This window comes from Python bivittatus, unplaced genomic scaffold, assembly GCF_059951505.1.
Source record: "Python bivittatus isolate LINGU-HERP-01145 unplaced genomic scaffold, Pbiv_v1 ctg000020_np1212, whole genome shotgun sequence".
Lineage (NCBI taxonomy): Eukaryota > Metazoa > Chordata > Lepidosauria > Squamata > Pythonidae > Python > Python bivittatus.
In genome coordinates, this window is record NW_028277030.1 from 60,138,725 (window position 1) to 60,158,318 (window position 19,594).

Here is a 19,594-nt window from a genome sequence, read left to right on the forward strand (position 1 = left end):
GGAGAGAGAGAGAATTGCAGATGTACTCTGCCTAGTACACATTTTCCTTGAGAATGTATTCCAGCCAGATGTTTCAAAGTTTAGCTTTCTTGACAACATTAAGACTTCAAAGCTTTGGCAGTTGACCTGAAGAAAGACACATCTGAAGTTCTGTAAGTGCATGATCAGAGGATGCTATAAAAGCATGTAAGGAACTTGGAAATGATATACCAAGCCATTTTTCAAATTTGGAAAAGGAGAAGTTTCCCTTTGGAGAAGACATATGTAAAAAAGCCAGGTTTTCATGCCTATTTATTTTTGCCTGTATCACTAGGAGCAATGAGTTTTGCTATGAAGTTGTCATAAAAATCCCCTCTTTCCTACCTATTGGTAGTTTTTTTTTAAAGTTGTATTGTAAGACAGTAATGAGTTTTCTAGATTTCACATGCATCTTATGGACATTATGACTTCAGTAGTACTGATGTGAGTTCTGGTTTAGACATCTGAATAAATATACCTTAGAAGATAAATATATCTGTTATGAGAACCCAAAGCAAACTTTTATAAAAATAGAACTGTTAAAATATGAAGACATAAGAAAGAGAAGGGAGACCAGAAGTTGAACAAACTTAATTAGAAATTTAGAGGCTGAAAACAAAAACAGAACACAGATGCACTACCTTTTAACAATATTCACTACCTCCTGGAAAAGTGCTCTCTCATCAGTAGCATACGTGACTTCCAACCCTGAGATACCAGATCTTGCAAGCAAAGGGGCATGTTCTCTATTACCTGAAAAGCAAATTAAAATGTATTTATTTCTTAAGAAAAACCTGATCATTTCAGTTTTGACAGTGAGCAGTAGAAATAGACTCAAGTTCACCCCCACCCCTCCTCCACCTGCTGCAGACTAAGCATGAACAAGTTTATGGCAATTTTGTATTTGATTCAATTATACTGAAAAAAACATGCACATATTTTTGAATTTTTTAGAACACTATTCCACTCTGATTTTTCTAAGGTTCAAATGCTATGACCTCACAAACAGAAATCACAATAAATCATGTCATATACACAATTTTATTAATCTATACTGAAAAATGACTGTATCTTTCTTTAGATTTGAATTCCTGAACCCATCTTTGCTATTCTACATTATTAATATGTCCAATTCAGAGGAAGAAAACCATGCTAAATTAATCTCTATCAATATGCACCAAGTAAATGCTGGCCTTACACATGGCAAAGAAGGAGCATATTAATCAATATAGACTTCACTGACAAGACTACCTTGGTGTCCAAGCACTAAACTCTCCATGCAAAGAGTACCCTGCTCTCTCTTATACAAAAGATCATGGACTATCTTTTATCCAGGTAAGTAGGAAACAAGCTGAGGGGAAGGGTTCTGGACAGGAAATGGCTACTGAATATTTCACTGTAAGGTATGGTAAAACCTCTCTTTGAGGATAGTGCAGGACTATGATGAATCAACTGAGAGTAGGAATGATCAGTTAGTATTGTGGAACATGGCTTTTCAGGCAACTACTATGTAACCTAAAGCCTGTCCATAGGGCAAATGGAACAATATTCAATGTTGCAACTGTTAAAAACTAATTGATATTCACATCAAAATGACATAACACATTTATTAGTTCTAGCAGTTCCATGTAAATTATTTTTTAAAGTAACAGCCACACAACACATACATGGCCAAAATCAAGTTGAGGCACTTTCATAGATGTTCCTATTTCAATTTGATCATGACTTTTTGTTATAATGTTCCAACATTAGTCAATGTATTTTTAGAATTTAAAGATCTCACGGTAGAATAATCACAAATGAGATTTTACTTTGTCAGCCAGTAATATCTTAAATAAATCAAATATTTTCCAGAAAAAATGCTAATATTCAATACTAATAACTCTGCAACATTAAGTGCAACCTCTGTTTTCTAAAGAAAATGTGCTAAATCTAATGTAACATGGTTGAATTCAATCCATATATTTTCTTTTCAGTTTCTCAAGGCAGCCTCTAGAAAGACATAATTTAGTAAAAACAATCTATTGCTTTAAAAGGAAAACTTTTAAAGAAAAATGCTACCAAAGAATGCTAAAGGTAAGAAGAGAAATTACTTGATATCCAGAAATAAAAGTGGATGAAACATGTATGTTTTGTTACAATACTACATTATGTTATTCAGAGCCTTAATAACAGACAGCATAAAGTTGTTGAATATAAATCTAAGAGTTTATTATTTTATTCTTGTAATTAAGTTTATTATTTTTCACTAATTATTTTTCACAGCCTAAACCAGTGGTACTCAACCTTTAACAGCTGGAGAGCCACTTCACCATTAACTGTTGCAGAGCATAACATCAAATACGAACATTGCAATCTTTGCTTCATGATGCTATATAATTTTTGGTGGTGTTTGTCACCACATACAGTATATACTCAAACATTTCATGGCATATCATTGTTTTCCCATCGCTGTAATCTTTGTTTCTTATTGGTTGCTGGGAAAAAAGGGAGGCTTCCCCATTCTCTCCCATGGCTGCTGGGCTGGAGTGATTTCTATTCTTACCTGTGGGGGGATCCCAGCAGCTCCTTCGCTTTCCTCCTATGGGAGGAGGTACTTCAGTGACTCCCACACTGCTGGTCCTTTGGTCAGTGCTCCCCGCGCTGCCTGATAGAGTGGAGCGCCGATCAGATGCCTACACTGCGAAAGCCGCCTGTAGGGCCTCAAGAGCATCCGGCTCTAGAGCCACAGGTTGAGTATCACTGGTCTAAACAAAGCCAAAAAGGTACAATACAATAAGGGCCCTCTTTAGACCCTACAAAGATCAGAGAAAACCACACAACAACCCTTATGCAACATTTAACATAATTCATGTTCTATCTTTACTCAAACCAATTAAGACAGATTACCGAAACTGCATTTCTTGAACAGTTCCAGAAAATTAAAAAGGACTAGTTCAGCACAAGAGTTTTGAGGACTGCCATCTAGGATATGCTTTCCTCTTTATATCTTCAGGACTTCTGCAGGAGCATGCTACGAGATATTAAACACGGTTTAATATACAATTAGTTAGGTGTTAAGCATTACAGCCCTTGCAAATGTTCATAAAAAGATATAAGGTGGAAACCATCTACTACAAGTCCCATGATTCTACAATGAGATGACATGAATTTAAACACTAGCAAACATCCTTCAAAACCACATTTTTACCTTAATGATTATTAATACCTGAATACAATAAATTCAAAATACTGACATTAATTCTAAAGAAAACAAAGTGTAATAAGGACCTTGGCTTGAGATAGTTCTTGCTCTGTCTTTATCGATCACTACAGCACCAGTGATTTCCATTTTCTCAGTATCTGGCAATGGTGTGTCAGATGAGATGCAGTAGAATAAAGCACAGATAGGATCAAATTCAGGATCCGCCTCCAAATCTCTTCTTGTTCGAGCATGCAATTCTATACTTAGCAGTGTAAGATACTGTACCTACACAGAAAAGTTTACATTATTATCTCTTCTTAAAATAATTTGAAAAAACATAAGCGAAACCATTATATAAAGCAATCAAGCATGAGTCTATCAATTTGCTGATTAACATGAACTACTTCAGGAATCAGTATCTGTCTCTTGAACAGGATAAAATCATGTAATTTAGTGTAATAAATAAATTACTAAGTGAGGTTGCCTATGAATATGCACCAATCTTAAGTATTTTTATTTTTAAAAGTTTAAAAATGATCTGAGAAATATATATTTGAGTATGTAAAGCATTTTCAATAAAAAAATTAATTTACCTCATGTAAAGCCTTTGCTTCTTGAAGATTTTGTACACTTATCTTAAAACCATAAGAATTGTTCAAAGATGGTCCTTCAATCTGAGAAGTTTCTTTCTTTTGGGTATTTATTGTAGTGAACTGATTCTGTAAAACAAAACAATAAAACTTTTAATAATTAAGGTTAATCTTTAATACTTTAAATAATTTAACTCTCACAATCTTGTTCATGTTCATTCAACTAGTGTGTATAAATAAATACTCAGATCACATTCCAGGCAGAAAAATGCTGCCATATTAAACTTCTATTGTTATAATTTCTAATGCTTCTTTCATAACTACAGTGGAAACCTCTTTCAGTTAACACAAGACTTACAGCTGGACATTATCTCTGAAACAACCACATGGGTAGGAAAAGCTTGTACTCTTTCCTCTTCCACTTCCTAACTGATTACAAAAGGCTGGGAACAGCTGCACAGCTAACACTGACTGCATGAGTAATACTGTGGTGCTAGCATTTACAGGTATATTATAGCCACTTAAATCTCAACCTATACCACAGAAATTGGTTCCTACGGTGTTGTTAATATTTATTAACACATCCTTCAATCAAAAAGATCAAGCTCATGATACCAAACATGATATTCAAAATTATGAAAAGTTCAGGTTCCAAAAAAGTATTCAATATTCTTCACCATCAGTATAACCTTTAAATGCATTTTCATAAGAAATATATACTTTTATGTGTAAGAGCAACAAGTTTATGTGTAAGAGCAACAAGTTTTGTATTAAGTCAGTAGAAGTAAATCCAAAAGTGATTTTCTGGCATGATATATCACAGAAAGTTATCTTACAAATCATTCCAAAGCAATTTTCAATATTCAAAGGTATTTATTTTATTCTACTCAGGCTAATTTTGGCCCGCCCTTTCATATAAACTTCCACAAAGAAGTTAATCTAGAATTCAATCAATAAGGATGATCTTAAAATAGAACTTAATTGCAGCAGACAAAAATCAAAACCTAAGTTAATATAAAGTTTCATTCCTTCTTCTTACCTTAATTTGTGTTGTTAAAAGTACTTTACGAAGTGCATCAGTGTTTCTTCCTCGTCTAGAATTCAATTTTTGAATATCTTGTCCTGTGGCTGAGAGAGGAATATTAATTTATATTATAAAAGCTTCTATGTCATTTCACTTAAACACCTCTAAGCAGCTTAAAATATAAGCATATACACCAACAAAACAAGTAAACTGTAAGACTAAATTATGTGAATACAACCCTGAATCAACCTCAACTCATGGTACAACAGTGCAGTTTCTTGTCAGGAATATTTCAATGGACTAAATTATGTGCAAAATCTTTAAATGATTATTTTAATTAAAAAGTTAATGCTTTGCATTCAGGAAGCTACTGGTTCAATCACTGGCAACTTCAGTTAATGAGAAAAAATAGAGTATTTTCCTGACAGAATAGATGTTGTACTCACATGAAACAAGTAAAATGTTATCCCCAATACTGAATCATGGAATGGCATCTGATCACAACATTTTATTTTGATCTTACTCAAATTAGATACAAATATTTCAAATGCAAAAACTGTTCATTTACCTGGTCATATTTAAGATACTAGTGTCTTCATATATTCAAACAGTATGGCTATTTTAAATTAGTGAATATTAAATGACTGTCCAATATGTTTAAATCCACATTTAATATTATATTTTCTTTTTGACAGATAGGGCAGCCCCTCTAGCCTTGAAGGATGCGGCAGTATGCTGCCTTCTCAAGAGGCCATCATTGGACCACTCCATACTGGACAATTATCATCCAGTTCCCAATCTTTCCTTTGTGGGGAAGGTTGTGGAGAAGGTGGTCAGATGGCAGCTACAGATCTTGGAGGAAATGGTTTATCTTTCCCTGTTTCAGATTGAAGTACAGTACAGAGATAAGGGTGGGCGTGCTTGTCAGTGATTTTTTGTGGAGCTGGGATCGGGATGGTGCATCCATCCTTGTGCTCCTTGATCTCTCAGCCACTGCATCCTTCTGAACCATCTACAGGGCTGGGAATGGAAGATGCCTTGTTGCAGTGGTTCACCTCCTTCCTCAGTGGTTGTTTCTAGTTGGTGTTGATGGGAGGCAAGAGATCATGTTCATGGCCCCTCACTGGGGTACTGTAATGGTATGTGGGAATGACCCTGGGAGATAGGAGGAAGAGCTGCAGGTTGCTGTGCTGCTGTAGGTTAAGGCAAATTCTGTCCCAGCTGTTGGGTTAGCTGTATCATGGCATTCTGTAAATTGGTTACTTGTATATCCACTTGCTGCTGGTGTTGCAACAATCCTGCAGCTAGGTACTTGGGGGATAGAGGTGACCTTGGGGATCGGAGGACATTTCTAAAACTCCAAGTGGGATCTTCTGCCTCTCTTAGGAAGAGAGTAGGAGACTTGTAAGATTGATGTCAGCCCCTTGAGGTAGTCCAGACAAGAAGCACCAACCACGAGTACTAACACTACCTTTATTGTAAGGTTACAGTAACAGAATCTTGCAAGTCTGAAAGCGTTTCTTCCCTCCTATATTTTTACTTTCCAGAAAACTAAGAAAGGTCCTTTCTGAGATGCTTCCCATGCCCCTTTTGCTTCTGTGGATTGAGATACCTTTTGTGTGATGGTTGCCTAGGCTGTAGCTCTTCCCCTTGTCTCCCAAAGTCATTCCCACATACTATTACAGGTACCTCAGGCTCAACATTCTCCCCACTCCTGTGTAACATCTACACGAAACTGTTGGATGAGGTTATCCATCAATTCGGGGTTGGGTATCATCAGTTCTACATTTCAACCCCGGTTGCACAGGTGAAGTTGTCACTATACTAACTCAGTGTCTGGAGGTCTGAATGGGGAGAAACAGACTTCGGCACAATCCTGACAAGACTGTGTGGCTGTAGCTGTTTGGTCCCCCTGGGTTGGGGATGTTTTCACTGTTGGTCTTGGATGGGGTTGCACTTCCTCATTCAAGACTAGTGTGCAACTCTTGGGTCCTCCTGAACTTGCAGGTACTGCTTGATGAGCAGGTGGCAGCTGAGGCCAGAAGGGCCTTGGCACAGGTTCATCTTGTGTGCCAGTTGTGCCCTTTCCTCAACTAGGAGGTCCTTTAGATGGTTACTCATGCCCTGATCACCTCATAACTGGAGTATTGCAATGCACTCTACATGGGGCTGCCTTTGAAGACAATTTGGAAGCTACGGCTGTTTCAAAATGCAATGGTGTGAGCAGTAACGGGTGCCTCATTATGTCCATGTGCCATCACTGCTACATGAGCTGCACTGGCTGCCAGTTGGCTTATGAGTACAATTCATAATGTTGGTTGTTACCTATAAGGCCTTTCATGGCATAGGGGCTTGTTTTCTTTCTAAACTATCTTTAATAGTTTCTGCCTGTCTGGTACATTCCGGCAGAATGGGTATGCTCCAGATCCCCTCAATTAGACATTGTCATCTTGTGGGATTGAGGAAGTGTGCCTTCTCTGTGCTGCCCCTGCCCTCTGGAACAGCATCCCCCAGAGATATGTATGGTGCTCACTCTCCTGGGGTTCCAGGCCCTTAAGACCAGGTCTGGGGTTACTCTATCTGTGGACGCTGTCATGTTTTTATTGTTTGGGTTGTTTTTAGCCTGGGCTGCCACTTTTTGTTTCATGCTTTAATTGTATATATGAATATATTTTTTAATCCCACCTTTATTATTTTTATAAATAACTCAAGGCGGCAAACATACCTAATACTCCTTCCTCCTATTTTCCCCACAACAACCACCTTGTGAAGTGAGTTGGGCTGAGATATTGTAAGCCGCTGAGGTCTTTTGGAGTGGGCAGTCATAATAAATTTAATAAAACAAATAAATAATGCCATAACTAACTGAATTTATTTTTAATTGCTGCATTTCACTGTTTATAAGCTTACCTGATAAGGGAGTACATCCAAGTGCTTCTGGTATTCCTTGAGATATATGCTCCCTGATAGGTGTACTATGAAAGCAAATTGTTTCAGAATTGCCATCCAGTTCTTTGCTCAATGGGGAGACACAGAATGGTATTTTGCTTTCCTTTTTGACAGATTTTTGTTCTTTCTCAGTTACAGATTTATTTTCTTCTACAGAAGACAATATGCCCTCTGAATCTTCTAAATTAGATTGTTTAGAATCTGTGGATGCAACTTGTTGCCAAGGAGGAAGTACTGGTGAATCAGGAGAACTATAATTGATATAATCTTCCTCTTTTTTGTCCATATCTATTACTGCAGTGACAAGTGGCACTGTCCTTTCTTTAACGGTAGTCTTACTCAATTCAGAGATATTTATACCAGAGTTTTCCATAGTTTGAGGTGATGTAGGATTTGAAGTTGAAAAGCACAGATCTTCTGATTGTACAGTAGGTTTGCTTGGTATGCCAGAATTCACAGCAACCTTGACTGTTTGATGACACAGATTTTTAGGCAAAGACATGTTGTTCAAACTCTCATCAATCTTTTCTATATCAGTTGATTTGAGGACAACTCTTTTTTTAAAATATTCATAATCTTCTTTGGCTTGAAGCCATGACTGAATTTGTTGGTAGCTTGGTGCACATTTGCAAGGCATGATCACTATCTTTTTGTCATTAATTTTACGGGTATTCCTTTGTTTCTTGTCAGTAGAGAATTGGCTATTTCGAAGAGGAGAGCCTGACCTAGGACTTTGTGCCATTGCCAAAAATGCAGTCTTCCAGAGTTGTAGTCCCTCCAATGAGAAATCACCTTCAAATTCAAGTAGATCATTTGGAAGTCTAGTTTCTACTGTAAGTACTCTTCCTCCAATCTCTCTGTGAAAATAATTGTTTTAATTATTTTTCTCATAAACAGAATTAATTTATTTTTCTAGTAGTCTTATTTATCTCTACTGTTTTCCTCCATCTAATATCATGCAAGTATACATTTACCTGTATAATGGAAACTTTCCTATCCTCTACTGCATCCCTCAAATCTATTCTAGAGAGTCTTCAGCCTCCAGATCAGATTTGGAAAGAACAGAGGGGTGAAGAGGAATAGAGAATCTGATTCACTAGGAAAAAGCATATCTTCAGTGCAAAACTACTGTATACAATACAATAAAATATACAAGGAAAGTAAAATATACAAATAAATAATAAAATGTGGTTAAATTACCCTAAGAAAAAGAATAAACTTAGTCAAAATTCCTTTGGGGACTAACATATTAAATCCAGATTAGTAAATTAATTGATTATGAACATTTAACTTCGTTGATATCCAAGAACATTTTACTAGAACAGTAGTATATCTAGTTTCATTTAAATACTTCCCTGTAATACCCAATCATTACTACATGCCATGTTCATAATGGTTATACAGTACTGTGCAAAAGTTTTAGGCAGGTGTGGAAAAATGCTGTAAAGTAAGAATGCTTTCAAAAATATATATTGTAATTGTTTATCAATTTACAAAATGCAAAGTGAGCGAACAGAAGAGAAATCCAAATCAAATCAGTATTTGGTGTGACCACCCTTTGCCTTCAAAACAGCATCAATTCTTCTAGGTACACTTGCACACAGTTTTTGAAGGAACTCGGCAGGTAGGTTGTTCCAAACATCTTGGAGAACTAACCACAGATCTCCTGTGGATATAGGCTGCCTCAAATCCTTCTGTCTCTTCATGTAATCCCAGGCAGACTTGATGACGTTGAGATCAGGGCTCTGTGGGGGCCAAATCATCAATTCCAGGACTCCTTGTTCTTCTTTACGCTGAAGATAGTTCTTAATGACATTGGCTGTATGTTTGGGGTCCTTGTCCTAATGCAGAATACATTTGGGGTCAATCACACACCTCCCTGATGGTATGGCATGATGGATAAGTATCTGCCTGTATTTTTCAGCACTGAGGACACCATTGATCCTGACCAAATCTCCAACTCCATTTGCAGAAATGCACCCCCAAACTTGCAAGGAACTCCACCATGCTTCACTGTTGCCTGCAGATATTCATTACTGTACTGCTCTCCAGCCCTTCAGCAAACAAACTGCCTCCTGCTATGGCCAAATATTTCAAATTTTGACTCATCAGTCCAGAGCACCTGCTGCCATTTTTCTGCACCCCAGTTCCTATGTTTCCATGTTTGGTTGGGTCTCTTAGCCTTGTTTCCACGTCAGAGATATGGCTTTTTGGCCACAATTCTTCCATGAAGACCACTTCTGGCCGGACCTCTCTGGACAGTAGATGGGTGTACCTGGGTCCCACTGGTTTCCCCCAGTTCTGTGCTGATGGCACTGCTGGACATCTTCCAATGTCGAAGGGAAGGAAGCACGATGTGTCTTTCATCTGCTGCATTCAGTTTCCTTGGCCAAGCACTGCATCATCAGTCCTCAATGTTGCTCGTTTCTTTGTGTTTCTTCAAAAGAGCTTGAACAGCACATCTTGAAACCCCAGTCTGCTTTGAAATTTTTGCCTGGGAGAGACCTTGCTGATGCAGTAGAACTACCTTGTGTCTTGCTGCTGCGCTCAGTCTTGCCATGATGTATGACCTGTGACATGAAACTGTCTTCCACAATCTCACCTTAGTAGCAGAGTTTGGCTGTTCCTCACCCAGTTTTCAGCTTCTTACACAGCTGTTTCTGTTTCAGATAATGACTGTGTTTCAACATATGAAAATGATGATCATTAGCACCTGCTTGGTACAATTGGTTAATCATACACCTGACTCTAATCCTACAAGATCCGTGACTTCGTGCAAGTGTACAAAGTGTGCAAGTGTAAGAATTGATGCTGGTTTGAAGCCAAAGAGTAGTCGCACCAAATATTGATTTGATTTAGATTTTTCTTCTGTTCACTCACTTTGCATTTTGTAAATTGATAAACATAAACAATTACAACATATATTTTTGAAAGCATTCTTACTTTACAGCGTTTTTTCACACCTCCCTAAAACTGTTGCACAGTACTGTATATCTACAAAAATGAATCAAAATATCTTACTTTTATAGCTCAAAGTTAATTATAATTCCATGTAGCTCTGGCCTTCACTTATGGGTTCAGAAAGGAAGGCTACCTTAAAGTTGTATATAACATTACCTTGGCTTTTCAGGAACATCAGAGGGGTTGCTGCAAAAAGGTTCTTGATAAATTGTTTCTGCCAGATCATGATCTAATAAAGTTGACATGATTTCTTCACGACTTGGAGGTGACATCAGAGGTTTAAGAATGTGAGCAGCACGAGGTGTAGAACTACCATTTTTTGACTGTGATGGAGAATTTGTAGATCTAGGTGAACTGTCTGGGGTTGGTGTTAATCCCTCAGTGTTTCTTGAAATATACAACTCTAAATCTTCAGAAGCAGCATCCATAAGTTCACCATCCGGTGAAGATAAAATAGAAGAAAAAGAAATACTAACTGAGTCAAGTGATTGCCCAGGTTCAGAAATGATTTCCTTCCTAAAGGGATTTTGACTCCAATCACCATTTGGAGACGAAAGATTAAGAAAAATTGTTTTCTTCATAATATTTCTGTCCAACTGAAATTGTTCTTTGTGGCACATTTCTGCCTGTCGCTCATCTGCTGGTGAACCAGGTTGAGACGTAGATGGAATAACATTTTTCCATTGACTGTGAAGATTTTCATTGTTTTCCAGACATCTTTTATCAAAAAGCTGAGGACTAAGTGGGCCAGATCTTAACCAAGATGTAGGGTCTGAATTATACATATTTTCTTCCTTAGATATTTTATTATTATGATTTAAAAGTTCAGTTTCTGCTGTTTGACCTGGATAATGGTCCTGAGCTGCATCACTCAGAAACTTCTGTGGTAAATTTTGATCTGCTGGGACAAATTGACTTGCAGAATACAAACTACAAAATCCAGTCTGCCCTATGGCATTAATATCAAAATTGTAATTATGGTCAGGTGACAGACTATCTTCAAGTGAGTAACAACTTTCAAAACCTGGGTCTGAATAAAAAATGGGGCTTTCAACAGGTGTAACATGGCCAGTCTTATTACTTATTTGTTTTGCAGAATCTTTTAAAAGCTTGACTGCTTTTTCTTTAGATTTTTTATCCCTGGGAATACGAGGTTTTCTTGGGGATGCAACAGAACAAGTTTTTTTAACTGGTTTGTTTGCATCAAGAGGGAAGGAAGCATCTCTGTTTAACTGAGATTTAACTGATGCTTGTTCATGAATGTTGTTCATATGCATTTTCTGGTGTCTCTTTTGGAGTAATTCTTTCAGAACTGCTAAGCCAGAATGCCCTTCACTGAATGCTGAAGCAGTTACCAGACCCTTGCCCTTACATTGAGAATCTGTTTGGGCTTGAGAGATTGTTTCTGACAATCCCTTTTGTTTTGTATTTTTTTCAGGGTTAAAATGTGACACATCCAAAATAAAACCCCTCTGTTTCTGTTCCCATTCTAATTTTTTAACTGGACTTCTTAAAGAAGCTACAAAGCATTTTTTTGGTAACTGAAAAGATCCATGATTTTCTTCAGAAGTTTTTAAAAAAGAAGAAATATGATCAGCATGTTTTGCTGCTTCTGATAGATAAACTATTTGCTGCTGACTATCTTTACAATGCAAGAAGTTACCAGGATGAATCTGATCAGTACTGATCACATCAGAAGAAATACAGTTTTCATTTACCTTTCCCTCAGAGGATAAAATTTTGTTTTGTGAATTTGCAACTTCTTCTGTCTTTTTAGGTGCATCCTTAGAACTATATGCATTCAGTGCTACCTGAGATATACAGTTACACTGGTCATATACATTATTTTGAATTGAGGATTCTTTCATCCTAAATATACCACTCTGACTGTTAGATCTTTGGAAACTGATTTTGGCTTTTTCCCTTCCAGACATCATAGAAGCTATGCCTGGATGAAGATCCTCTGTCAAGCTGGAACCTTGATGCCCTATAGGCTTTTCATTTTCCAACAATGAATGGAAATAAATCAATGGATTTACTTGGGCATTAGCTGTTAATGAAAGCTGTGCTGATGATGGATGTCCTGTAGAACAGCCAGTTGGTGGGATCTCTTTCTGGGCATAAAGTGGCTGTGAGTTTCCCAAGTTGTGAACATTCTCAGGTAAATCCCAGGGGTTCAGCATTAGTTTAAGTTCTGCTACAGGAGGAATACTATTTTGACCATCTGCAATTGTCATCAGTGTTGACACTTTTTCTATTTTTTGTTTCTGTTTTGATCTTGGCTTTTTCTTCAAATCATTTCTAGGTTTATTAGACTGAGTGCTTTTTTTGTTGCTTCTTACAGTAGCACTAGCAAATTGCTTTTTACATTTCTTAACCTGAGTTTTTGACTGAATGTGTTTTCCCACATAGGGATTAACAGTTTTACTGCTGAATGTGTTAGTATTTTTAAACACTAATGTTTCTTTTTCTAGATTATTCACAATCTCTTCTGCATTTGGATCAGTGGGAGACCAGCAGCGGGGTGGGGATACATTGACTGGACTTGCACTTCTTTCTGACAGAAAACCTAATTTAGACATAACATCACTATAGTTCAAGTCACAGTCTTCAGCTTCAGCACTGTATGATGGCAAAGGAGGGGAAAGAAAAGCATGAGTTCTTTTTCTGAAATACAGGGTTCTTTTAATATTTTTACTTTTTATATTTTGTGGTTTCCCACCTAGTCTTTTCTTGGCAGACTTGCATTTTGCTTTCCTTTTGTGACTTTTCTTTGGTGTTAATGGATAAATAGGATATTTGGTTGCAGGTGAATCAGGAACTTTTGGCCAGAAGTCCTTCAAAGGTGCAAGCTTCTTATATAAATTCATTTTGTCTTCAGTTAGTAAGACTTGTTCCTCACTAGAATCTATTTTTCCTAGCTTAACAAGCATATTTTTACGCCCTCTGAACCTATTAATAATAATATATTTTATAATAACAGGTGGCAATTTTTTAGAAAGTCGCCTTCGTTTTCTACATTTCTTAGAACCATCCACATTTTCATCATTTTCTACAGAATGAGGTAGGGTGATTTTTGAATTATGTATGCCAAAACTAGATTCGCTGTCTTCAGTTTCATAATTTATTTTACGTTTAGCTCTGAGTGTGTATTTATTTCCACACAGCCCAAATGTTTGCTCAGATTCTCGAGCAAAATCTTCAAAATGACAATCAGTACAGTTCTTGGCGTCTGTGGACATTTTGTTTTCAAAAGCCAGATGATGAACTTGAGTATCATTCGGTAACAAAACATCTCTATCAGGAATATTGCTACTTGCATTATCTTGTATATAGCAGCTTTCTTTTGTGGATAAAGCATCCCGGGCACTTGCAGACTGTTGATTGCTAAGAACCATTTTCTTTTTATTTCGTTTTAGCTTAGACTGCTTTTTGCCTTGTTGCAGTTTATATGTCACAGGGCCCAACTTCTGTGGCTGATTGAGACAATTAGAAAGAACTACACTAGGAAAGAACATGTAGTGGGCTGCTTGTTGATTTATATTTGTTTTTTCAGACTTGTGTTCCTGAAATTCTTCATATCTAATTTTAAAGTTATTAAGGCTATCTCCATCAGTGCTGTTTTCAGAAGAATGAATAAGAAGAGTCTGATTACCTTCTGAGCAAGACATAGTTTCACAGTTTTCTGGTGCTGGGAAAAGGCTATTTATATTGGTAGTGTTTGCTTTTTTATTTATTTCAGAAGTTGTTTTATTTTTGGAATAAACTAAATCTATAAAGTTAGGCTTTTTAATTAAAATACTTTCACTACTTTGGTGGTTCATATGCTGAGATACATCCTTTGTAGCCTTTCTAATTCCAGTATACTTTCTGCTAGGCATGTGTCTGCTTACAGAGGAGATGTCTTCATAAGCTGTTTCACACAAAACAGGGCCTTTTTCACTTTTATTATTTTCCTGATGTGGCTTTTCAGAATGGAGGATATTGTTGAAGGATGCTGGGTATTTAATGTTGTAAGTACTTTCTTTTGAAAGAGAATGGATTGATAAGTCAGGTCTTATATCTATCATGCTTGGTTGAGTAAGACCTTCTAAGTCATCAGTATTCAAAACATGAGAAGAAAGGGCACTTGTGTGTTTACACTGAAAGGTTATTTTAGCAGATGATGGAGGTTCCAGAGTAGCAGCATCTTTATGAAAAATTGTAGTCTTTACAGAAGTTTTGCTTGTTGCAACTGCAGAGGTGTGGGTTCGAGAACCTTCATTGTTCAAAGGATTGTCTAGAATAGAACAGATTTTTTTTTAAATATTTTCTCCCTGAGGTTATATTCTTTAAAGTATCATCAATTTTAAAGATGTTGTTTGGCCAAATAATAATTATTGGTGATAAAAAATATAATTAAAAGAATCTAAAAGCATCAAGCAGTACAAGACCTTTATGATGGGACTAATAATATGATCTGAGGGACACCTTAGATCACATTCACAGAGTTCCACAAAGCTCCTGAAATTTGACAACTTTGCTAAATTTTGGCCACTTTAATTTTTTTTTTCTCGTGTCCCACTTGAGAATATTGCCTCAATGTATTAACACACGTGTGTGTGTGTGTGTGTATACTTTAATACTAAGTAATCAGCTTAAGATTGAAACTTTATCATATAACAAATACTTTGATGCATTCTAAACAACAGAATGCTAATAATCTCCAATTAACATTGTATAAACATCATTGTATTGAAATAATATAATATATAAAGATCTATAACAATATAATAAAAGGGGGGGGAGAAAATATTGTCTCAAGATTCCTTTTCTTCATTATGTCATAAGAATTTCAGTATGCCTACTAATTCATAATTTAAGAAAGGCTGAATCAAGAACATTTTCTTAGCTACCTCTATACCCTGTGTAATCAATTGGTATAACCTTATAAACCTATTTCAGTACAGTTAAGTAAAACTGGAGGATATCTGGAAACATATTAATGCTATGATTTTGCAACTTAGTAATTCAGTATAAAGAAAAAATACATAAAATATATGTATAAAATAGGGTAGAGATGGGAAAAATAGTTTTTTTACTTGTAATTACAATTCTTCAAATCATCATTTGAAAATTCAAACTTATGTGCTTGTGCAGAGCCCTCTTAAGGAACCATTTGAAAAATATGGCAGGAGCTTCACCTTACAAATATCACATGACTAGGTAGTTCTCACTGAATACTTTCAGTTCCTAAGATGAACAAAGTAGAGGTCACCAGATGAGGTAGTACAGTATGTGTGAATTCACAGATGACCATTTAAAGAACTGCAGTTAAAAGAAAATAACCAGTTTTTCTTCTTCATGGGCTCTCCTCCACATGGTTGATTAGCAAGCTTCTTACCTGGAAGATGTGTTTGTCATAAGATAGCCAAAAAGAGGACAGTCCTTCCATAGCATCCCTCTGATAATAAAGATCTAGTTTATAATACTGGATGAAGGTGGATGAATGAGCCCACATAGATGCCTAGTATAACTTTATTAAGGGAATGCCCTGGAAAAAGGCTGATGTTGCCAAGTGCTCTTACAGAGTGAGCATGGGCTGGAAGAGGGCATGACTGACCAGTTCATAACAAATTTTGATATTTGTGACTATTTGGAGGAGTTAAGGAGAAACCCCAATCCTATTAGAAGGCCAGGAATAAACTTTGGTCCCAGCAGAATGGTGATGCACAGCTGAAATAAAAAGTAAAAGCACAATGGACTTTCAGTGAATGAAGCAATTTTCCAATGAAGTTGAGGTATTAGAAAAGCAGAAAAGTAGTTTGGAAGGAAGGAAATAGCTGGATTACTTTGTTGCTATAAAAAATGCGGAGGTACTCTTTGTAACCCACATAGTTCTCTAGCCCGACATTACAGCAACCAAAAAGGCTACTTTTCATGCAAAAAAGTGAATCAGCTCAAAGGTTGTTGACATTAATGTATTGAGATGATGAAGGAAAGGAGAAGATGGTAATACCTCTCAAAGATGGGAAAAAAGACAGTGGAAGAAAGCTCTGCTCATTTAGAGAAAAGCCAAAATATGATGGACACAATACCATATAGGATTAAACTGTTGAAATCCAGAAAGATTTCCACTTAACTGTGTAAGACATTCATGAGAAATCAACCTCCAAGAGGTGAGGGAGAAAAAATCAAGATCCAGGTGAATAACTTATGTCTGATGGATGGATAACAGGTTGGGGTAGTCGGGAGGCAGTTGCTGAAATTATCAAGGTGTGATGAAAATGTGGTTGGCTGAGTCCCTGTTGATTTTTGCCATGATTTTAGTCAGTATGAGAGTGGATAAAAATGTGTAAAATGGATCCATTATAGGAAAAAAAAGAAGTTGTCACTAAGAGATTAGGTATCTGCCTTTGTCGCAAAAAGTCAGGCATTGCCTGTTGTGCTGTGTTACCCTTGGGGTTGCTCCAAGATAATTTGATGATGGCTATTGTTGATGGATACAATTTTTACTCACAACCAGCCATTCTGATACCCCTGCAGCACCTGGTAAGAGTCTTTTTCAAGTAAAGGACAGAGGGGTGCGTTGCCAGATCTGTAGTATGAGGTTCAAAGTAGAGGCATATTTTGTGCTACCTTGCCATGTTTTGTACCATAATACTAAGCCATACAACCTGAAGAATTTGGCCATGGAGACAGCCCTAGAAGGAACTTGAGTCTTTCAAACTATGAAAAGCCTGAGTTCATTAATATGATATGAAACCTAGCATCTGGATTCTGAATGCAAAGAGCTTGAAGCTGAGCTTCTCATCTAAACAGGGATCTGTTAGTGGTGGTGAGATGGGCTGGAGAGAAAGGTGTGAAAAGAATTGCATTCAGTCAGATAGTCTGAACTCAAGCACAAGTGTAGAGATTCTCTGATGCAGAATAAAAGAGAAAGAGATGCAGATGCTCCCTTTCTGCCTGATTATCCATGCTGTGCTCCACACTGGGCTGGATTCAGCCCTACTTCCACTTTCTCTTGCTTTGGGCTGTTCCCCAAGCTCTCCCTTATTGGTGATTGGGACTACTATACCAGATTGGCCACTGTCAACTGAGCCCCTTATAGCCCCATCCAGTTTTCTTTAACAGCAATTCAGACCCCAACAGTCCATATAGCCATGCTGGCACATATAGCACCTACAGCCAGCTCTGGCAGCCTGCCCACTTAAGATATACTCTACCAGCTGAGCAGCTGATCCATTGTCCCTAAACCACTAGCCAGCCAACCTGTTTGGACCAATGGTTTGTTCTATCTAGCCATTCCCTCCCTCCCTCCTGTCCTATCACCTCCAGCCTCTTTGGCCCAGGCAACCCTTTTAGCCAGATGTCCAACCCAGCCTTATCAGTGAAGACATCTCATCAGACTGATCCCAGAGGAAAAACCATAGGTAAGGCAGCATTGAAGGGGTAGGCCCTGGAAAAGCCCAAGTAGAGGTGAGGTCACCTAGCATTCAAACTCCCTCTCACAGAGATGGTCCATCTATCCCTGACCCTACTGGAATTCGTCTTCTGTTAGAACAGAATAGCACAGAACCAAAACAGTTTGAAAAAAGATAATCCCCACAGAGTGAGCAAGGATGATCAACCAGGGTCTCTGTATTCTCAAGACAGGTACAGGACTGTGCTCTGAGCATATCCCTGAATATGATGGTGGTCTAAGGATGTACATCTCAGCAGGGATCTATCCCAAATCTGCCTTTCCAAGAACAACTCCAAAGCCTGAAAAAGAAGTGGTGAGGACCGGACAGTATGAGTTAAGGTGAAATGGTGAAATGAATATAAGTGGATTTGGAAAATGCCATTGTGTAGGGGAGCCAGAAAATGCCAGAGTCAGATATGGTAAAGCAAATAGGCTTTTATTATTTTTTTCTCCTCTTTTTGTCATGGCTACAATTGGGCACAGCAGGCCTCTTAGAAAGTTCTGAGCCCATGCTGGGTAATTCCGCAGAGCTGACAGTGGTGCAGCAAAGACCTGGAGGTCCTCAGTTGATGGAGGGGATGTTGGTCTGCCTGGCAAGTTCCTGAACATAGCTGGAGTTTTAGGCAAAAGAGTTTAACAACTTTGATGTCTGCAGCCTTTAAAGTTTGCTCCAAAAGTGCTAATGGTTCACAAGTAGTAGGAACAGTAATGATAACCCTGCTTTGTAAAAGTCTGGCAGTTCATAGAGTTTATTTCATGGGCTTTGCCAAGGAAAAAGAAATAGTTTATGCCCATCTGAAGGAGAAAGTTTGCATTGCTAGCATCTGCAAAATGCAGTTCTAAGGAACAAAAAGCTAAATGCCCATGATAGGGGGACAGGAATCCAAGCAAACAACTCTAATAAGACCCAAGAAAGTTGAGATGAGTAACACTGGGAAAAAAAATGATAACAACAAAAAATAATCTTGATAAGAATGAAAAGCTTTCATTCTTATCAAGATTATTAAAGGATGGAATGTTATCACTGTGGTGGTTGAAAACAAATACAACAGCTTCACCTGAACTTAGCTTTGTGATATATGTGGGGCAAGATTCCTACCAAATGTTTCTTCAAGCTCTAGAAAGCACAAGCATATTACCCATGCACATATTACTCATGCATGTGACTCAGAGATCACTTTGAAGAAGTATTGTTTTATAGAAAAATGCAAAATTCTTTTAAGTATTCTTACCACTGTTTTCATCTGCAGTTCCATCTAACTGAGGTATAGAAAGGCTTGCTAGGAGCATGTTATCATTCCAGTCCATATCATCTTCAGAAGAACTATTGTCTTCACCTGAACTTTGATTTCTACTTCTGCCCACTGACCTACAAGAAATATAACCTATTTTACACATCTAAAAGCTTCTGGCTATAATCTGAT

At 37.4% G+C, this 19,594-nt stretch overlaps 1 protein-coding gene across 3 annotated transcripts in view; it reads right to left on the reverse strand.

Moving 5' to 3' along the window:
• REV3L (REV3 like, DNA directed polymerase zeta catalytic subunit) overlaps positions 1 to 19,594 on the reverse strand; it is a 94,683-nt gene that overhangs the window by 28,382 nt on the left and 46,707 nt on the right. For 2 of the 3 annotated variants that reach the window (XM_088139533.1, XM_007426588.4), the window contains exons 12-18: positions 19,403 to 19,539; positions 10,883 to 15,005; positions 7,727 to 8,622; positions 4,832 to 4,920; positions 3,796 to 3,921; positions 3,289 to 3,487; positions 660 to 771 (exon numbers count right to left, since the gene is read on the reverse strand). In XM_088139533.1, coding sequence (XP_087995659.1) covers positions 660 to 771; positions 3,289 to 3,487; positions 3,796 to 3,921; positions 4,832 to 4,920; positions 7,727 to 8,622; positions 10,883 to 15,005; positions 19,403 to 19,539 — 5,682 coding nt within the window. The remainder of the gene's footprint in view (positions 1 to 659; positions 772 to 3,288; positions 3,488 to 3,795; positions 3,922 to 4,831; positions 4,921 to 7,726; positions 8,623 to 10,882; positions 15,006 to 19,402; positions 19,540 to 19,594) is intronic. The other variant, XM_088139543.1, reaches the window with a different exon arrangement.